Raw genomic sequence first — 22,050 nt, 5'->3', positions numbered from 1 at the left:
TAAAACAATGATTTTTTTTTTTAAAGATTTTATTTATTTATTTGACAGAGAGAGAGAGAGACAGGGAGAGCAGGAACACAAGCAGGGGGAGTGGCAGAGGGAGAAGCAGACTCCCGGGCTGAGCAGGGAGCCCGATGCGGGGCTCGATCCCAGGACCCTGGGATCATGACCTGAGCCGAAGGTGACGCTTAACCAACTGAGCCACCCAGGTGCCCCTAAAACAATGATTATTAATTAAAAAAAAAAAAATCATTCCTCGGTCCCACCAGCCATATTTCAAGGGATCACGTGTGGCCAATGGTCACTGTATTGACCACTGCAAATGGGGAACATCTCCATCTTTTTTTTTATTTTTTTTTTTTAAAGATTTTATTTATTTGACAGAGCACAAGCAGAGGGAGAGAGAGGGAGAAGCAGGCTCCCTGCTGAGCAAGGAGCCTGATGTGGGACTCGATCCCAGGACCCTGGCATCATGACCTGGGCCGAAGGCAGCCGCTTAACCGACTGAGCCACCCAGGCGTCCCTAAGAATTCTTTCTTTTTTTTTTTTTTTTTTTTTTAAATAGACTCCACACCCAGCTTGGAGCTCCATGTGGGGCTTGAACTCACAACTCTGAGATCAACACATGAGCTGAGATCAAGAGTTGGACACTTTACTGAGTGAGCCACCCAGGGGCCCGGGGAACATCTCCATCTTCACAGAAAGTTCTCCAGGATGGGACTGCCCCGAAGATGAGCTCTGCAGGATCTGAGCTGGTCTGACCCATCTTCACACAATTGTTTCCAGCATTTTCTAAGCCTGGCCCTGCTTCTTTCCTCAGTAACTTCTTACACCATTCAGAGATTAAAGGGGTAGACCGTTGAATCCCATCCCTGCACTACATGGAAGTGAGTCTTTCATTTCTGAGAGTGATAACCAACCCCCAATAAACCGTCAGCCATCAGTCCAAAGTCCACATTTAAGGGCGTCTGGATGGCTCAGTCAGTTGGGCATCTCACTCTTGATTTGGGCTCAGGTCCTGATCTCAGGGTCATGAGATCAGCCCCTCATCAGGCTCTGCACTGGGCAGGGGCCTGCTTGAGACTTTCTCCTTCTTCATCTCCCCCTCTCCACTCACGTGTGTGTCTCTCTAAAAATAAATACATAAAGTTTTTTTTTTTTTAAAGTCCACATTTGGAGGTCTGCCAACTTCAGCCGAAGTGAGAACAAAACTTGCCAGTATTTCACTTCATGGGCAGACTTTTCACATGGATCACCTAGCAATGTGTCATATATAATTTCCAATGTATCAGCTTATTTGTAATATCACTGGGTTCCAGATTCCTGGTGTCCTAAATTTTATTACTTCCAACACAAATTTCTGTGTGGAAAAAGGCATCTTCAAATCAGAAGACTCTTAAGTATGACTTTTAAAAAGCAAGTTATTTGATTAAGCCAAAAAGATTGAACTGAGAAATAATGACTATTTTCACTTGAGAAAATGAATTTTATTCCTCTGTCTTACAGAGAATAAAAGGCCACAGAAGTGGGTCACAGAGTGAGGGAAAAGAAGCAGCGGCTTCCTTATGGCACGACAAAAGTCTATGCACACAGACCTGGGTTCTCCAAAATAACCAGTATGCCAGTGAAACCTGCCAAACCTTTCTACACGAATGATGTTGTGTAAAGGTTTCATATTGGAAAAGGTTAGCATATGCTGTTAGTAACTTGCAGCCTGAAGAAATAAGGCACCATTCCTCCTTTTTCCTAGTAAGTTTTACCAACTTTTATTTATAAAACATTTTGGGGGCTAAGAAAAGAGCATCATATTTTTGGCCAGACCCCCACTGGCCTCTGGCTTCTAGCACTCACGTGTGTCGAGAGAAAACATCTCGGTGCCCAGGGGTGGGTCTCAGGGAACACCAGACCAACCCCACTGAGAAGCATAGGAACATTTTCAAAGAAAATTGGGCAAATTCCCACATATGTTGACATTTGCACTTTTTACATGTAGATTAAAGTAGAAACAAGGTTTTACCAGTCATTTTTATCTGGGGTGGGAATGACTAAAGTTCATCCCTCCTGTGAAATCTCTGGAAAGTGTTTTCTTGCCCACCAAACCTGCCCACCAGCTGCTCCTGCTCATCTTCCTCACGGGCCTTCTTCATTTCCTCCTTGGCCTGTATGGCGTCCATCTCCCTTTCTGGGCCCTTGGAGAAAGAAACAGAGACATGAGCGATTAGCCGCTGGGGGTTATGTTTCCAGGGAGTGGACTGGGTGTCCACCTTCAATCTGCTCCTGCCTTCTTGCAAGCCTCCACACTGCCTGGGGGTGGCTTGGAAGAGCCCCCAAGGATGCCAGGCCCTAATCCCTGGAACATGTAAATGTGACCTTCTCTGGGAAAGGGGTCTTTGCAAATATGATTAAGTTAAGCATGTTGAGATGGGAAGATTATCCTGGGCCCTAAATTCCATCACGAATGTCCTCATAGGAGACGGGCAGAGAGAGATTTGACATACACACAGACACAAGAGGAGAAGACCACGTGAAGACAGAGGGAGAAATTAGAGCCACGTGGCCACAAACCAAGGAGCACCAGGAGCCACCAGAGGCTGCAAGAGGCAAAGGAAGGATGCTGCCCTAGAGCATCTGGAGGGAGCGTGGTCTTGCTGAGGCTTGGTTTCAGCTCAATAATACTGATTCTGGACTTCTGGCCTCCAGAACAGTGAGATGATAAATTTGTGTTGTTTTAAACCAGCCAGTTTGTGGTAATTTGTTACAATGGCCACAGGAAATAAATACAAACCCCCCTTCACTTCTTTCTATTCCCAGAGTACCTGGGCCCCTGTCCTTCAATCAGGGGAGCAGTGAACAGGCAGTGAAAGGAGCCTTCTGAGTCTAAGTGAGAAATTCCAGGTACATGGGATCAACAGAAGGGCTAGGAGTGCAGACACATCAAGAAGGTTTCCGTAGTCATTATTGAAAAAGAGTAAGGCTTGGGCGCCTGGGTGGCTCAGTTGGTTAAGCGACGGCCTTCGGCTCAGGTCATGATCCTGGAGTCCCGGGATCGAGTCCCGCATCGGGCTCCCTGCTCGGCGGGGAGTCTGCTTCTCCCTCTGACTCTCTTCCCTCTCGTGCTATCTCTCATTCTCTCTCACTCAAATAAATAAATGAAATTAAAAAAAAGAAAAAGAAAAAGAGTAAGGCTTTGTGGCAAAAATCAGATTCCAAAAGAAATGGTTCACCATCAACAAAATGAAAAGGTAACCTATATTGACTGGGAGAAAATAGTTGCAAGTCATATCTGATGAGGGATTAATATCCAAAATATATAAAGAACTTCTATAACTTAAAGGCAAAAAAATGTGATTTAAAAATGGGCAGAGGATCTGAATAGACGTTTTCCAAAGAAGACATACAGAAGGCCAACAGGCACAGGAAAAGATGCTCAACATCCCTCATCGTCAGGGAAATGCAAATTAAAACCATAATGAGCTATCACCTCACACCTGTTGGAATGGCTAGTATCAAAAAAACACAACGTAAGAAGCATTGGCCAAGGATGTAGGAGAAGAAAGATCCTTCATACACTGCAGGCGGGAATGTAAATTGGTGTAATCACTACAGAAAACTGTATGACGCCTCCTCCAAAATTAAAAATAGCAATACCATATAATCCAGTAATTCCACTTCTGGCTATTTACCTGAAGAACATGAAAACACTCTCTCAAAAAGACATCGCCCCCCCCCCCCGTTTATTGCAGCATTATTTACAATAGTCAAGACATGAGAGCAACCCAATTGTCCATCAACAGATGAATAAAGACAATGTGATATATATGTACGTGTGGGTGTCTAAACACACACACACACACACACACACACACACACACACACACACACAGTGGAATATTACTCAGCCATAAAAAAGAATGAAATCTTGCCATCTGCAACAACACAGATGGACCTTGAGAGCATTATGCTCAGTGACATAAGTAAGACAAAGAAAAACAAATACCATATGATCTTACTTTATATGGAATCTTTTTAAAAAAAAATGAATTCATAGAAACAGAGAACACATTGATGGTTGCCAGAGGCAGGGTGGAGGGGGTGGGTGAAATGGGTGAAGGGGGTCAAAAGGCACAAGCTTCCAGTTATAACATAAATAAGTCATAGGGATGTCATGGGCAGCATAGAGAATATAGTAAATAATATTGTAATAACTTCGTATGGTGACAGATGGTAGCTAGATTTATCGTGGCAAGCACTTCATAATGTATATACATGTTGAATCACTATGTTGTACACCCGAAACTAATATAATACTGTATGCCAACTATACTTCAATTAACAATAAAACACAGGCATTTCACAAAAGAGGATGTCCAAATGGCCACAAAAGCCATAAAACAGTGCCAACCTTCATTTGTCATCGGGGCAACAAAACTAAAACCGGAGGTACCACTATACACCTAGAGAAACCCACAATCCCCAGCACCAGTGAGGATGGGAGACAGTGCAGCCCCTCTGGGGACAGCCTGGCAGGTTCTTATGGGGTTAAACTTCTATTGTAGGACTCAGCTATTCTTGGCTATTTATCCTAGAGAACTAAAAGCACACATCCACACACAAAAACTGTGAGCAGATTTTATAAGAGCTTTGTTCTTATGTCAAAAACTGGAAACAACCCAATTGTCTGTCAGCTGGTGAACAGATAAAACTACTCAGCAGTATGAAGAAACCAACTACTGACTGGTACCCCAACAACATGGATGGATCTCAGACACCTTATGCTTGAGAAGCAGGCTCCAGAAGACAGCACACTAGGGACGCCTGGGTGGCTCAGTCAGCTAAGCGTCTGCCTTCGGCTGGGGTCATGATCCCAGAGTCCTGGGATCGAGTCCTACATCAGGCTCCTTACTCAGTGGGGAGCCTGTTTCTCTCTCTGCCTGCCACTCCCCCTGCTTGTGCTCTCTATCTCTTTCTCTCTCTCTGACAAATAAATAAATAAAATCTAAAAAAAAAAAAAAAAAAGACTGCACACTAGATGAATCCATTTATAGGACACTCTGGAAAAGACAAGACGGTAGTGGCAGATACCGGATCAGCGGCGGTCCGGAGTGGGAGAAGGTTTGGCTACAAAGAGCACAAGGAGACTTTTGGGGGTGGTGACACTCTTCTGCATCTGGATTTCTGTTGGTGGTTTCACAACTGTATTCGTTTGTCAAAACTCACAGGCCTCTACACCAAAAAAGGGTAAGTCTTACAGTATGTAAATTATACTTCAGGAAGTGTGACTTTTCAGCAACTGACACTAATACCCAGCATAGCCAAAGATGCGGCTAAACTGAGACTCTCATCTACTGCCCAAGGGAACAGAAAATAGGATGACACCTTGAAAACTGTTTGGGTGTGTAAGACCTTGTGATCCAACCTGTCCTCTCCTGGGCATGCACAGGAATGATGGTAATGGCTTTATTCATGAGGCCCCAAGCTGGAAGCAATCCAAAGCTGCATCAACAGAGAATGGATACCTACCTTCTGGAATATTCACACACTAAAAACGAGCTGCTGCCCTATTTGATAATATGAACCTCATAGCACTGCCTGAATGAGTAAATATTGGATGCCTCCACTTATATGAATTTCAAAAGGAGGTCAAATGGATGTATGGTGGTGGTTCCTTTGGGGGGCGGGTGGCGGCTGGGAGGGGGCAGGAGGAGGTTCCCAGAACCCTGCTAACGTTCTGTATCTTGTTCTGGGTGGGATGTTCACTACTGAAAACTCATCAAGCCCTTTCCTATGTGTTAGATTCAAGTACAGAAATAAATGAATAACAAACGAGCAGTTCATTGTGTGCACCGTACCTTTGTTTCCCCCCAAGTAGCCTTGCCAAAATTCTCGGCATACTCTTCATCGTCTGTGATCAGGAAGTTATCAAAGATGGTTCCTGATCTCACCTGTGGAGGAAAATGAGGCCTTTCTTACTGATGTGAGGAATATGGCAGCTTTCCACCCAGAAACAGTTGTATTTGGCTCAGTGCCGTCACAGTGATCGGCTCTCGACAGTAGCACGTGCTTAAACCCATTTCTAAAACGTCCGCTCCCTCCAAGGCATTGGTGCTCAAACTAAGCTGCATACGGGGATCACCAACAATATTTTAGAAACTCCTGATGTCTGGCCTCACCCCTGGGGATGCTGATTTAACTGGTCCCTGGTGCTACCTGGGCAGGGAGACCTGGAAGAGTACCCAAATGACTCGAGCATTCCACGATGGTTGCCAACCGCTGCCCGAGAACCTTACTGTGCAAAGTAGGCCATGGCCAGCAGCGGCAGCAACACCTAAGCAGAGGAGTGACAGGTTCCCAGGGGGCAGGGAGGTAGACAGGAAGTGCCCAGAGGGCAGAATGGATGTCTGTTTTGTCCACGGCTGTGTGTCTTGGATCCGGGTCCAGGGGCCAGGCACATAGTAGGAGCTAAGGAGTACCAGCTATGTGAATGAAGGAGTTTAGGCTGAAGCTCAGAGTTCTCAAACTACAGCAAATTAAAAACCACATGACCTGCCAAAGCTCCAGTCCAATGGCACCAATGTTCTCAAATTCAGAGAGGTCGTATTCTGTCAAATAGTTGTTTTTCATCTTCTGGTGGAGCCAAATGTCTTTGTCTATACCCTCTGGTTTTAGGCCGTCCTGCAACAACAAACTCTATGTGGTGGCCCCGAAGGACGCAGGCCGGGGGGAGGGGTGGGCATCGCAAGGAGAAGATGTCACGCACCTGGTACGGAGGCTTCTGCAGCATCGGCCCCTGCCAGTCCCCCTCCAGCTCACTGTTCCAGTCGCTTGGCTTGCTGGCACTGGCGTCCAGAAAATGCTTCTCCCAGTCCTAAAATGTGTGTAAGAAAAAAAAAAATCGATTCCCAGATTTGAGAAAAGAAATTCTTAGCTACCAAGAGGCAGGAGCAGGCCCGTGGCCCTGGTTGAAATTCCCCCATCAATTTGGTGGTCAAAGGGCCAAGTGCTCGGGGTTCCCAGTCCCACCGAGGGTTTGGGGGCCACACACTGCTGGGATTTTCTCCCTAAGCCTCGGCGTGATCGCACCACCCTTCCCAAGCTGGTGAGAGGAACAACAGTGTGCAAAACTCAAAATAGTGGCTAAAGTTAAATGAGGGGACAAGGGGCACCTGCGTGGCTCAATCGGTTAAGTGGCTACCTCTTGGTTTCAGCTCTGGTCATGATCTCAGAGTCCTCGGATCGAGCCCTGCATTGGGCTCTGTACTCAGAGGGGAGACTGCTTCTCTATCTCCCTCTCCTTCTGCCCCTCCCCCCCACTCGTGTGCATGCTTGCTCTCTCTCTCTCAAATAAATAAAAAATCTTTAAAAAAAATGATGAGACAAAAGTGGCAATGTGGGGGAGGGGCACACAGTCACTGCTACTTAGGTGGTCTGTCCTTCTACACAGCAGTCATAGATGGAATGTTCCAGAGAGAGAGGCTAGACAACCAAGAAATGTTCCAGGACTTACCTGGGGACTGCTGGGTAGCAGGAGGAAAGCAGTTACGTTATATAGACCTTCTATATATATATATATATATATGAACAGTCACACTATACACATATAGATACACATGTATACCTACACGCACATATGCATGTGTATAATACATATGAACACACATGCATACACATGCATATATAATACACACCTATCATATATGTATACACATATCTACACACATAACACATATATGCATATGTATACATGTACTCATATATATACATATTTACACATCTCTACATATATATGTGGCTTAGTAGGTGTTGAACAAATATTTGTTGAATAAATGGATGAGGAAAAGGTGCTATGGATTAATATTTAGATAAACACTTAAACGCATAAAAGTTGTATACAATGATGCTTTCTCTCTTTTAGAATAACTGAAAAATAGCAACATTTTGCATCTAGACCGTGGCTTTTCCAGGATATGCAACACTTCTCAATGATTGACACACGGGATTTGTTCGCCTCTCCTACTGCTTTTTGCCCCCACCCCAACTGGCAACGGTGAGCCGCTCTTGTGCTGGGACCAGGAAATGGTTACAATTCAATCCACGTAGCGGGCTCCTTAGGATTGCAGCAGTGAAATCATGATGCCATCATGAACTCACCTGTTGAGGAACTCACACCGAACCAAACATATGGACAAAACACAGCCAGCTTGGAGGCCAGCTTCTGGAAGGTTGATTAGACTTTGTTCCTTTGCCTTACTGATTACATTGTCTGTGATGACGTAGTTGATGGTCAGACAGCAGAGCCCCAGGTCAGTTTTAAGTTGCCAGAAATGAATTGTAAACACAGTCCAGGGGCGCCTGGGTTGGCGCAGCCAGTTAAGCGACCGACTCTTGGTTTCGCCTCAGGGTCATGATCTCAGGGTCGTGATGGAACCCCGCGTCAGGCTCTGCGCACAGCAGGGAGTCTGCCTCAGATTCTCTCTCCCTCTCCCTCTGCCCCTCCCACTCATGTTCTCTCTCTCTCTCAAATAAATAAATAAATAAATCTTTAAAAACACACACACACAGTCCAGTACTTTTAGCTATTATGGCAAAGACAACTGTCTTAAGATAAATGGCTCATGGGTTTGGTGCGGTGTTTGATGTTCAAAACAAAATGTGGCAACAATAAACATAAACTGAAAACAAAACAAGACAGAAGGTAGCTCACGGTGGGTTGAGTGGAACAGCTGATCCGCATCCTAAATCTCGGAATCTGGGAATGTGAGCTTATATCGAGAAAAGGATCTCGGCTGATGTAATCCAGGTAAAGATCTTGAGGCAGATCATTCTGGATTATCCAGGTGGGCCCTAAATCCAAGGGAAAACGTCTTTAAAAGAGAGAGAAGAGACACGAGAAGGCCATATGGAGGCGGACGCAGAGACTGATGTCCACCGGCCAAGGAACTCAGGAGCCAACAGAAGCTGGAAGAAACGAGGAAAGGATTATCCCTTGGATCCTTCAGAGGGAGTGTGACCCTGCTGACACCTGGATTTCTGCCTTCTGCCTTCAAGAACCATGTGAGAATACATTTCTGTCATCTTAAGCCATCTACCTTGTGGTACTATGTTACGTCAGCCCTAGGAACCTAATGCATAGCCGTTATGTTACCGGATTCTTGCTTGTCAATCACAAGTGTGAAGCTCAAAAAATACTTTATGTCCAAATTCAGAATAACAAAAAAATCATTTTTATAAAGGCTGTTGATGCATTATCCTTTTTTTAGAAAAAACATTGGTTAAAAAAACCAAAACCTAACTTTCTTTCATATCAAATATAAAACTCTTTCACAATACCTGGGTGAAGCTGTGTGGCTGGTTTCAGCAGCAAATGCCCCAGGGGGGACACTTTCTTTTTTTTTTTCCCCAGAAAGATCGATTTTTTAATTATTTATTTATTTATTTTAACAGAGAGAGAGAAAGAGAGTGCATGCTGGGGGCCAGGGGAAGGAGCAGAGGGAGAGAGAGAATCTTAAGCAGGCTCCATGCCCAGTGTGGAGCCCAATGCAGGGCTCAATCTCAAAATCCTGAGATCATGACCTGAGCTGAAATCAAGCATTGGACACTCAATGGATTGAGCCACCCAGGAGCCCCCGGGAAGGACGCTTTGTGATAATGTTGACATCATGATGACCAGCCGTGCAGCAATCCCACAGGACCCGGGTACTTACAAACTTCATTGGCACCCTCTCCAGACTTGTTTGGGAAAAATCCACACCTGGGATTTGTCACCTTCAGCTTGGTCCCAATCTTTGGACTCTGCAGAGGACTTCTCCATCTTCTTAAGTGACGTTAAGTTCCAGTCATACTCAATGTCGCCAGATTCAATCGACTGACCATCAATCTTCACTTCGTAAGTGAGGTCTGGTCTTAAAATCAGAGCATAGAGGTGTGTAAAGCCATCAACCTGCACGTTTTAAGGGGAGAAAGGATAATGATGAGACCCTTGACGTTTCAGGGCAGGTCTACAGACATGGTTTAAGTCTTCAAAGCCTTGTTATAGATACCAAGGAGAGAGGTTCTAGGGACAGGGGTTGACCTGACTAAAAAAAAATGTGTCCTAAAGAAGAAGTCTCCCCTTTGTACAAAACTTCCTCACTACCAAGTGGACTTGAGTGGCTGACTTCCTTTTCTGTAGACAGCGGCTCCCACCTAGACCCCCACAGGCGCTTATGACAGGGTGGTGGGTGTAAACCAAGGGACCACTGCTCTGTTTGATTTATGAAAAGTTATGAGGAAAACAACTTCCTGTTCTGTACTCTGAAAGATACCAAACAAAGCCCAGTCTATTTTTCAACACAGGGGAGAACTTTCTAACGCTCTGAGCTGTCCAACGATTTAAGCTCAGCGAGGGCAGGCCTGGTGTCTCTCTTGGTCATAGTTAAGGCCCCAGGCCAGACACAAGGGAAGCACTCAGCAAGCATTCAATAAATAAGAGATGGAAGGTGGACAGTGGGTGCTGGGGAGGTTGGGGGTGCCCAGGATGTGCCTGCCTGCCGGCAGCAGGGCGGACTCATGCACCAGGCTCCAGCAGCGTTCAGTTCTCAAAGTGGGCCGGGCAGGATCAGTGTCATTGGGGAAATGCCTGGGAAATGTCAGTTCCCAGGTCTGACATTTCTGGGTGCAAATCTGCACCTGGGTGGACTCTCCAGAGATGCTGATGCTCGCTGCTCAGGTTTGGGAACCCCTGCCCCAGCATCTTAAAGGCTCTGTCAGGAGGATCCTCCCTCTGCTAAGAGCCAAAGGTAAAAGCTTCTTCAGTACCCCTCTGCTCTGCCCTGAGGGACAGGTCGCTGCTGTTCACACCATGGCCAATGGCTCTGTGTCCCTCTCAACCTCCGTAGTTCGCTGGGACAGCTGAGTACACACTTTTCCCAACGCTGTCTCCCTGCTCTCTGCCCGTCTTCATCTCCACTCACCTTTCCTAATTTCGACTTTGGGCTCACTGGCCAGCTTGTTGGTATCTTCCAAGATTTAGCCACAAGTGCAGAGCCTCTTGAGGGATAACATCCACTCCCACACATATGCAATGGATCCAAACCAGGATCTTTGATCCCAACCATTGGCCTGAGCTTCAGACCACAGTTTCCAACACCTTTCTGGACACCTCTATCTGGATGTCTGCCAGGATTTCACAACCAACAGTTCCAAACACAATTCCCGAGTGTTCCCTGGCCTCCTTACTGGCCTTTGCTTTTCCTGCTGATTAATAGCAGTGCTGCTGAGAGTCATGGTCCATATCCCCAGTACTCACTTTCCAAACATTGTGAAGTCCTCTGGGTCCCGCCCCTGAATTATCTGTCAAAACGGTCCGCCGTTCTGCATTCCACTGAAGCCTTGGCCTAACAATCTCACCCTTCTCCCTGCCTACTGATCACCCTGTCCCTCCACCCCTCCTCCCAAGAGCATCCGAGGTATTTTTCTAACATGCAGATCTGACCCCCTCCCTGCAGACCCCCAAGGGCTGACCACTGCCTGTAGGGGAGGTGCCCAGCTGTTTCTTCACAGCATCACCGAATGGATCAGACCCCCTGGAGATAGTTTCTCCTCACTGGGAAGACTGGAATGCCCGACTACTTGCTGTGAGTCAGTGCTCCTTCAACAGAAGCATTTTATTTTTCTAGCAGGTTGCAGAAATAGCACATGTCTGAGAGCGTCATCAGCCTGAAGGTGCCACTCAACCCGCCCCCCGCCCAGGCTCGCTGACCTGAGCGGATCATGCTTTATCTCACCTCCCCAGCATGGTCCTGGTCGGACTCCACAGCCTCTATTAGTGTGACCTCTGCTCTCTCCTACACACCTGATGCCCAAGTGAACAATTTCTTGGGAATCAGGTATAAAACCTACGCACTAAGATTTGGATTTCGAGTTCTCCCTTACCCCCCCCAGGAGGGATGTCAGGCCTCTCCGTGTAGAGGGGACCAGATGATCCTTTGCAGTCACCAAGTCAGTGGGTGGGAACCACGCTGTTGATAGAGACTCACTGGAGCTTGTGGGGAGACCGAGCACCCCCCAGCTTGGGTCAGGACCCTTCCCCTCCATGCTATCAATGTGCTCTCAAAATGCACTCCGGCCTCCTGCCCACATTCGCCCAGATTTGTGGAGGCCTCCCATGTTGGAGCTCTGGGCACTGGGGGTGGCCCAGGGGACAGGTCCCTGCTTCCTGGCCACTACATTCAAATGGAGGGGGTGCTTCGGGGAGTGTACCTCCCTTCCATGGGCCCAGGGCCAGGGACCTGATGCAAGCTGTGTCTTTGGAGAAGCCCTGGGCTGGGCCGTGGAGTTATAAAGTGGGCTCCAAGGCAGAAAGTGTTTTCACAGGATCCATGGGTAGTAGGTAATAAAGTATGCTTTCATTTCAGACACATTCCCATTTCTAAATGTTTTGGTACTTTGAAGATTAATTTCTCCAGGATGTTTTGGTTTTTTTTTTTTTTCCCATGCCGAATATTTCATTCCTTAGCGAGGAGGGATACAGCTATACTGTTGTAAGCCTACAAGGCAAATTATAGTGCAGCTCACAGTAAAAAGTGGGTCTACCTTCCTGATGGGTACAAACCTCAGAAAACAAGCCAACGGGGTATGTAGGTATCTCTAATGAGCCTGCTACACTGGAAACCAGGGGCAGGGAGTGTCTTGCTAAGATCCATCTCTGGCTCAATTAAATATTTTAAGATCAAAACTATTTTCTCTAAATTTAGGTTATCATGAAGAGTTAACACAATTGCAGATTTGAATACAAAAGCGTTTACCTTACACCTGATTGATTTCTTGTTTGAGTGATACTGATTCTTGAAATGTAAAATAACATGAACTTTCTTGATATCAAATCCACAAATATCGGGTCCTACAAAAAAAAAAAAAAAAATGAGCTGTTCTCAATTTCCTTCTCTAATGCGTCACCCCAGCCATTCCTCTGAAATAACATACGAGGACCGGAAGCTTACGTGTGCAGGAATAACCAGACTTTGGTGTGGATACTGAAATGGACAGCGACGGCCTTCAGGTTACTTCTCTGGTCATGGCAGCTTCTCAAGTGTAAGGCAGCACTTGAGTAAGAAAAGGATTTAACAGTCTAGGAAGCGTCCCTGACGTGCTGCCTGAGGCTTAGGCTCACTCTGAAGCTCTGAGAGGTGCCCTGTGCCCTGGGATCCCAGCTCTTATTCACTGTGCTGAGACATATTTGCATCTATGCAGCTCCCCATGCCTGTGTCCTATTCTCTAAAACAGGGATGTGAATCTTCCAAGGCTATTTTGCCAGTTAGATGGGCTAATGTGTGTAAAGCATTTAATACAGCAAAGCTCAGTATTTGTTGCTATTATGTCCCAACACACACACACATATTCAGATTAAGGGTTTCTGGATATACTAAACAAGGTTTGCAGGAGGAATCTGGAAAATTTGTCAAACCTTCCGAGGATGTTTGAAATTACCCCGCTGCTGCTTTATTGACCTTAAGCCTTAGGAATGTACTAGAGCATCCGGGTCTCTTTCTGTCTCAAATAAAATTTCACCACATCCACTGACCTGGGCCTGCACCCACCCCTAGGGATTCTGTGAGGCTGTGTAAACACAAGCAGATGACTGCGAATTTTTTTTTCTAGAACTTGCAGTGATGAACCTTCAGAATTAAGAGAGATCCAGGCTGCACATAATTACTTAAAGGACATTATCAATTTGCCAGAGTGGATGTGACATTGAACTTGGAAGCGGCATCCTGAGGGACCAACAAAAAACACCATGTCTACCTCCCTGAGTTCTCAGAGGACGCTTGTTTGTGTAATTTCCTTTTTTTCTTATCACTGGAAAACACTCCAGTTCAATTTTTAAAACAAAAGCTATGGTATGTGAACTATTTGAATGAAAGTCTACTACCTGGGGATTAAAACATGAAATTTTTCCTTCAAAACTGATCAGAATTTCCCTACATGTTTTAAATATTAAATTAAGCTTCAGAACATGCCCAGACATGACCGGAAAATCTGGACATTTTCCGTTAACAGTGATCATAAAATATTTATGCACATAATGTATTTTTATGAGGAAATGGGGTAGACAGAAGGGCTCAAAACAGGCTGACCTGCCTTTGGGCAAGGAAGTTTAATCTTTGTGAGCCTTAAGGTTTTGTTTTGGTTTTTCTTTCGAGATTTTATTTGAGAGATTGAGTGCAGAGAGAGAGAGAACAAACAGGGGGAGGGTCAGAGGGAGAGGAAGAAGCAGACTCCCCACTGAGCAGGGAGCCTGACACAGGGCTCCATCCCAGGACCCCAAGACCATGACCTGAGCCCAAGGCAGACGCTTAACTGCTTAAATGACTGAGCCACCCAGCCCCTGCTCCCTGAGCCTCAGTTTTTTTGTTTTTTTTAAAGATTTCATTTATTTATTTGATAGAGACAGGGACAGAGAGCTTGAGCAGAGAGAGGGAGAAGCAGACTCCCCGCTGAGCAGGGAGCCCGAAGCAGGGCTCAATCCCAGGATCCTGAGATCATGACCTGAGTCAAAGGCAGATGTTTAACTGACTGAGCCACCCAGATGCCTGCCTTGTTCTCTCTACTTCTGTGTAACACTATGACCAGCAGTGTACACAAACATGAGAATGGCATAACAGGTGTCCAAAGCCTGATGCTGATCATGATAAATTCAGAGATAAGCATATAAAAACTATGACAAAGGGTACCTGGGTGGCTCTGTCAGTTAAGCGGCTACCTTCGGCTCAGGTCATGATCCCAGGGTCCTGGGACTGAGCCCCACGTCAGGCTCCCTGCTCGGCAGGGAGTCTGCTTCTCCCTCTCCCTCTGCTGCTCCCTCTACTTGTGCTATCTCTCTGTCAAATAAATAAACAAAATCTTTAAAAAAAAAAAAAGAAAGAAAGAAAGAAAAACTATCACAGAGAAAACTTCTGCAAGACATCCACATCACAAGAGAAAAGAACTTTAAAAAACCATTCCTCAAATTTGAATTACCGATGGATATTTTAAAACTACATTTCCATTGACTTTTTTCACTTTTTAAAACTCCCCGTTTGTGTTCCCTCTCTCACTGTCTCTCTGTCAAATAAATGAAATCTTTAAAAAAAATAAGATTTATTTATTCATTTGAGGGAGAGAGAGAGAGCATGCAAGTGGGGGAAGGGACAGAGGAAGAGGGAGAGAGAGAATCCCCAAGCAAACTCCCTGCTGAATGCGGAGCCCAAAACGGGGCTCCATCCTAGGACCCTGAGATCATGACCCGAGCTGAAATCAAGAGTCGGATGCCCAACCAACTGAGCCACCGAGGCACCCCTTGGTCTTCTTTTTTGAGACTGTTTTGGGGCTATTCAGGGTCCCTTGAGATTCCATATGAATTTTAGAATGGGTATTTTCATTTCTGCAAAAAAAAAAAGTCATTGAAATTTTAATAGAAATTAGATTGAGGGGCACCTGGGTGGCTCAGTTGTTGGGCGTCTGCCTTCGGCTCGGGTCATGATCCCAGGGTCCTGGAATCGAGCCCCGCATCGGGCTCGCTGCTCGGTGGGAAGCCTGCTTCTCCCTCTCCCACTCCCCCACTTGTGTTCCTACTCTCGCTAACTCTCTCTCTGTGTCAAATAAATAAATAAAATCTTAAAAAAAAAAAAAGAAATTAGATTGAATCTGTATATTGCTTTAGAATCTGTAGGTTGCTTTGTCTAGTGTTAACACTCTAACACTATTGAGTCTTCCAATCCATGAACATGGGATATATTTTCATTTGTTTATGTCTTAATTTCCTTCAGCAATACTTTGTTGTTATCACTGTACAAGTCTTTCACCTCCTTGCTTAATTCCTAAGTATTTTACTCTCTTGGATGCTATTGTAAATGGAATTGTGTTTGTAATTTCACTTTCAGATTGTTCATTGTTCATATATAAGGATGCAACTGTTTCTTTGTGTGTGTGTTGACTTTGTATCCTGCTACTTTGCTGAATTCATTCATTAGTTCTAATAGTTTGTGTGTGTGTGTGCAATCTCTATGAACTTCTATGTATAAGATCATATCATCTGCAAAGGAAGAAATTAAATGATCTTTGGATGACTTGTATTTATTTTTCTTGCCTAATTGCTCTGGCTAGGACTTCTAGTACTATGTTGAATAGAAGTGGTGAGAGTGGGCATCCTTGCCTTGTTTCTGATCTTACAGGAAAAGCTTTTTCTTTCACCACTGTGTTTGCTGTGGGTTTTTCATAGATAGCTTTTATTATGTTGAAGTAGTTTCCTGCTATTCCTGGTTTGTCGACTGTTTTTATCTTGAAATGATAAAATTTGTGATGATCATGTGTTTTTCTTTCATTCTGTTGATGTATCATACGATATTGACTGATTTTCGTATTTCAAATCATCCTTGCAGACCTGTAGAAATGCCACTTGGTCATAGTGTATAATCCTTTTTAATATGCTGAGTTCTTTTTGCTAGTTTTTTGTCGAGGATTTTTGTATCAGTGTCCATAAAGATATTGTTCTGTAGTTTTCTTTTCTTGCAGTGTCTGTCTTTGGTGTCAAGATAATGCTGGCTTCATAGAATGAGTTGGGAAATACACATTCCCTCCTCTTCAATTCTTTTCGTAAAGTTTGAAAAGGGTTGGTATTAGTTCTTCTTTAAATGTTTCATAGAATTCATGAGAGATTCAGCAGATTCAGGACTTTTCATTGTTTGGAGAGTTTAGCTTACTGCTCTCTTTACAAGTTATAGATCTCTTTGGATTTTCTATTTCTTCATGAGTCTTGGTGGGCTTTGTGTTTCTAGGAATTTGTCCATTTCATCAAGGTTATCCAATTTGGGGGTGTATAACTGTTCTTAGTATTGTCTTATAATTCTTTTTATTTCTGTAGAATTGGTAGTAACATCCCATTTTAGTTTTAGTAATTTGGTTTTAGTAATTTTAGTTTTAGTAATTTGGTTTTAGTAATTTGAGTCTTCTTTGTCCATTTAGCTAAAGGTTTTGTCAATTTTCTTGATCTTATTGGAGAACCAACTTTTGCTTTCATTGATTTTCTCTGTTGTTTTTCTACTCATGATTTCATTTATCTCTACTCTAATCTTTATCATCCCTGTCCACTTCCCCCTTCAATTCTACCAGTTTTTGTTTCATATATTTTGATGTTCATTAGGTGTGTAAATGTTTATAATTGTTACATCTTCTTGCTATATTGACCTTGTTACTAATATGTAATATCCTTTGTCTCTTATAACCTTTTTTATTTAGTTAAAATCTATTTTGTTTGATATTAATATAGCCACCCTGCTCTCTTTTGGGTGCTATTTGCCTGTAATATCTTTTCCCTTTCTTTCACTTTCAACCTGTGTCTTTGGATCTCAAATGAGTCTTTTGTAGATAGCATATAGTTGGATCATGTGTTTTTATCCATTCTGCCAATCTCTATCTTTTGACTGGAGAGTTTAATCCATTTACATTTAAAGTAATTACTGATAAGAGGGGACTCACTTCTGTCACTCTATTTGTTCTCTATATGCCCTTCAGCTTTTTTGTCCCTCATTTCCTACAGTGCTGTCTTTTGTTTTTAGTTGATTTTTTATAGGGAAATGTTTCAATTCCTTTTCAATTTCCTTTTGTGTATATTCTATAGCTATTGTCTTTGTTGTTACCATGGGGATTACATTTAACATCCTAAAGTTATAAGGCTCTAATTTGAATTTATACTAGTTTAACTTCAATAACACACAAAAGTCTGCTGTTCACCTCTTCGTCTGTACCTCTGTGATAAGAAACAGCAATGAGCAATCAGAGCTCAGATCCCTGATATTTGGAGGACAGAGTCCTTTTTGCCCACCCTCTCTGTGGCAAGCTGTGTGTGGGTTACTCCAGGAGCACATACATAGCTGTCTGCCTTGTGGCTTGAAATGGGGGCTGGATATATCTACTGTGGTAAGAGCTGAAATTAACCAAAATTAACCTTCCCATTCTTTTCCTGGAAGAGGCAATCTTTCCATAGACTTCAGAGTTCCAAGACAGTTACATCAGCTTCTGTTGTTATGATTGTTGTCTAGGTGGGGAGATGGATTCCTGGTGCTTCCTACTCCATTTTCCCAGAATCCTCTTCATTCTGAAAGCTTTTTGAATCCACACCCTTCAGTTATGTCTAGTTCCTATGGCCCAATGTGGTCCCATCCCGATTCTGGCACAACTTTTAATCAATTACTCCTGTTATCAGGAGATATTTAAAGCGTTCCAGGGGTCAGCAGGGGCTAGACAGGAAACATTTTGGCCTTCCTATCATTTTCATGCCTCAAAAATATTATCCTTCTGCTTTTTTTTCAATCATTAAAAATGTTAAAACCAATTCTCAGCTCACAGGGCATAACAAACATAGGCTGTGGGCTGATGTGGCCCTCGGCCAAGGTCTGCTGACTCCTGATATATTCCAAGTACTTGGGGCTACATTAATGTTGAATAAATAACTTTCTCAAAAGTACAATAGGGGGCGCCTGGGTGGTTCAGTCAGTTAAGTGGCTGACTTGATTTCAGCTCAGGTCATGGTCTCAGGGTCCTGGGATTGAGTTCCACGTCCAGCTCCACACTCAGTGGGGAGTCTGCTTCAGGATTCTCTCTCTCTCTTTGCCCCTCTCCCTCACTCACTCACACACTCTCTCTCTAAAATAAATAAATCTTTATTTATTTATTTATTTTAAAAAATTTTATTTATTTATTTGACAGAGAGAGCAAAAGACCACAAGCAGGGGGAGCAGCAGAGGGAGAGGAAGAAGCAGGCCCCCTTCCCAGCAGGGAGCCTGATGCGGGACTTGATCCCAGGACCCTGGGATCATGACCTGAGCCGAAGGCAGATGCTTAACCATCTGAGCCACCCAGGCGTCCAATAAATCTTTTTTTTTTAAAAAAAGGTACAATAGAATGGTACAGTTGCCTTTTTATATTAATTAGGTTAAACAGTACTAAAAACCTTTGGTCAGATATACTCAATACTACTATTTTGGCAAAGTCTTAGGCAGAGGATTCTATGAAGTGGAAGGATTCAAAGTCCCCAGAAATGGTTGTTTTGTACTATCTAAACTCACCAAACATAATATAGTACTGGGATTTTCCATTCAGGTTCTTCTGATCCACGTCTGCAGGGAAGACCTTAATGTAGCCCCCTCCACAGTCCATCTTCTGCTCGTGTTTCACTGTGTACTGAATGACCAGAGTCTTCCCTTTATTGCTAAATGGTTTGAATCGTGCAGAGATGGCATAGAATCGGCCATTTTGAGTGGTTTGCAGACCTTTAAACAAAAAAAATACTCATGAAGGATTAGGTACGACACTGTGCTCAGTGCTGCAGGGAATTAAATGGCTGTCCTTCTCCCACCCCCAATAATAACGACTTATGTCAACCCAGAGCCTAAAACACATTTTTACAATAACACACGACAGGCATACCACTAACAGGCTCTCTGCTGCCACAGAACTTTCCACGCTCAGGTGTTTTTGTGCTCAATATACCACTGTCATGTCCTAAGCTACAAAAACACTTCAGCTTTAAATGACAAATATGCAACCTAATTATGGATAAAAAGTTAATTTTGCTTCGAGTCATCTTCCAAAGAAAGTGTGGGAATATACAATAAAGCTTGTGTAGCAACTTAATTAAAAAACAGAGCATCCTACATCTTTTCTTTAATTCAAATCTTAAAATAGTTGCCTAAGACACACCACAATGGATGGAGTACAGAGTGCTGTCCTGTAAAAATGTGCTTCACTGCACAGGATGTGCTGGCCCGAACTGTCCTCTTTTTAAAGATACCACCCTTTTGTCACATGAATCGTCTCATATCTTATAAGTTTAGGTGTTCACTTTTAAGACTAAACCCCCCTTTTTCAGTAGCCACAGGCTCTGTACCAAATCCTTATCTTATATTGGAGTATAAGACAAACTTGAAAACAGAGGCAGTCTTACTATAACCTAGTCTTCCTTGCTCCACATTCCTGCCCCCATACCTGCCAATGCTGAGATCCATCATAAATGCACTTGGCATTTTCGTTTTCTATCAGTATGTCCAAGCCTGAACTCATGGCTAACCGCTCACTACCACACTCATCTCTCTCTCTTCCATTCTCTGCACCCCCACCCTTCCCTTTCTCAAAGAATTCATAGGCTCACCTCCCCTCCTCTACTCCCTTACCAACCAGGCAATTCCTAAGGCCAAGATTCACCACCTCCCTCTCTCTCACCACCCTCCTCAGCCACCCCCATCATCTCTCACCACTTCCCATCTCTGTCCGACTAAATTCTATTTATCTTTCCATCCACCACTTCTGTGTGATGGTCCTGGGAGACCACAATGAAAGGGGCCAAATTAACTGGTATCCCCAGTGCCTCGCCCATGTGTGCTTTCAGTAGATGTGTGCTTTCAGTAGATGTGTGCTGGAGTGAATGAAACACAGAGTCTCGGGATCCCAGACTAGAAGAAGAAAAAACACTGTGGGGGAAAAACCCAAATGACTCTAAGTGGACACCCCTATCCTTGGACAAGCTTGATGGAACCACCTGTTAATTTCACTCTACTTTTGTCCTATGGGCCGAATATTGACCAACTCATGGAGTCAACATGTAACTTAGAAAACAATGCATATATAGTAGAAAACTGGAAGCTGCCAACAGCTTGGAGTAACAGAGCCAAGATGGAGGTTGAGCAAAAGGCTGGTGAAGAGGGAAACTTTTCATCTAAATCAGGTGTCTGCAAACCTTTTCTGCAAAGCCAGAGAAGAAATATTTTAGACTTTGTGGGCCATATGGTCTCTGTCCCAACTTACTGCCTTTGCAGCATGAAAAAAGCCATAGCTCTATGTAAATGAATGGGCATGGCTGTGTTCCATAAATACTTTACTTATGGACACTGAAATTTCATATATTTCACTGAATTTTATATAATTTTCCTGTAACATAAAATACTATTCCCCTTTTGATTTTCCCCCGACAATTAAAAAATGTAAAAATCATTCTTATCTCACCAGCTGTGCAAACGACCGGTGGTAAACGAGTTGTGGTGTGTTCATCTTTTATCATCAGGAATGAGGAGACAGAAGTCATCCTTGGTACCAGGAGGGTACTGACTTGGGGAGGGGGTGGAGGGCGCAAGAGGGACCTCTGAAAATGTTCCCTATCTTGACCAGGGTGTACAGATGTAAACACTCATCTTTCTGTACCCCTAAGACCTGTGCACCTGACAACACGTACCTTTTATCCTCATCTTTTCCTTCTTAAAGTGAAAACAAAAATGAGAAATATCCCCTAACTTTCTTCCCTTTGCAGGTCAAAGATCTGGGGTCTCCAAACTCATGCGACTAGTTGGTATACAATGGGGCAATCTTGGGCAAGTAAAGAAAGGAAAGAAAAAGTAATGCCGGACCTTATCCAAGCCTTCCTTAGTTTCCCCACCGGTGAAACAGCTTTAAGAGGTGTTGGGGTGTGCCACACCTACCTTGCAAGGTTGCTATGGGGGGGGGGGGGGCTGTGGGACACTTAGCTCGATTTCCTCACCATTCCTACACTAACCTTTGTCTTTCTCTTTATGACCATAAAACTTCCCCGACGAGAGTCTAAAATGCCCAAACTGAGAGTCATTGGTGGACTGCACCCATCGGTTCCTCCAGCGCTCTGTGGGGGGAAACAACACGGGTTAGGGCTGAAACTGTTCATTGGAGTCATAGAAGGTGTGTGTGGGGGGGGGGGGTAGGAGGGGGAGGCTCGAGGCTTCGAAGCGTCGAGGCTTCGCCACCACCGATCCCGCGGCGATGAACCGGGGCAATGGTGACTCGGGCTATTGGCTGGGCAGCTTACGCCCCCACTCCACCACCACGGGCGTCGCCTCTTCACCTCCGTCTAGAAATTCCTCTTGGAAGTAGACCGTGGCTACCGCCACCCTCAGCATGCACACCGCCCAAAGCGCAACGCGAGCCACAGCCATAGAAGGCGCGCTGCACTTCTCGTAACCGCCCCTTTGCTCCCAGAGGTCTCCGCGGCGTGCCGGGCCGACCCAGAACTACAAC

At 44.4% G+C, this 22,050-nt stretch overlaps 1 protein-coding gene across 1 annotated transcript; it reads right to left on the bottom strand.

Annotated features, from left to right (window-relative positions):
- Positions 1-1,789: 1,789 nt before the first annotated feature.
- CALR3 (calreticulin 3) lies at positions 1,790-21,988 on the bottom strand. Its single transcript, XM_036095346.2, has 9 exons — positions 21,878-21,988; positions 21,557-21,658; positions 19,080-19,283; positions 12,783-12,877; positions 9,749-9,937; positions 6,758-6,865; positions 6,544-6,672; positions 5,850-5,942; positions 1,790-2,189 (listed from the first exon to the last, which is right to left on the bottom strand). The coding sequence occupies exons 1-9, from the start codon at positions 21,966-21,968 to the stop codon at positions 2,046-2,048; spliced, it is 1,155 nt and encodes a 384-aa protein (XP_035951239.1). The 5' UTR covers positions 21,969-21,988; the 3' UTR covers positions 1,790-2,045.
- Positions 21,989-22,050: the final 62 nt, after the last annotated feature.

The sequence above is a fragment of the Halichoerus grypus genome, chromosome 1, assembly GCF_964656455.1.
Source record: "Halichoerus grypus chromosome 1, mHalGry1.hap1.1, whole genome shotgun sequence".
Classification (NCBI taxonomy): Eukaryota; Metazoa; Chordata; class Mammalia; order Carnivora; family Phocidae; genus Halichoerus; species Halichoerus grypus.
This window is presented reverse-complemented; position numbering and strand designations above follow the sequence as displayed.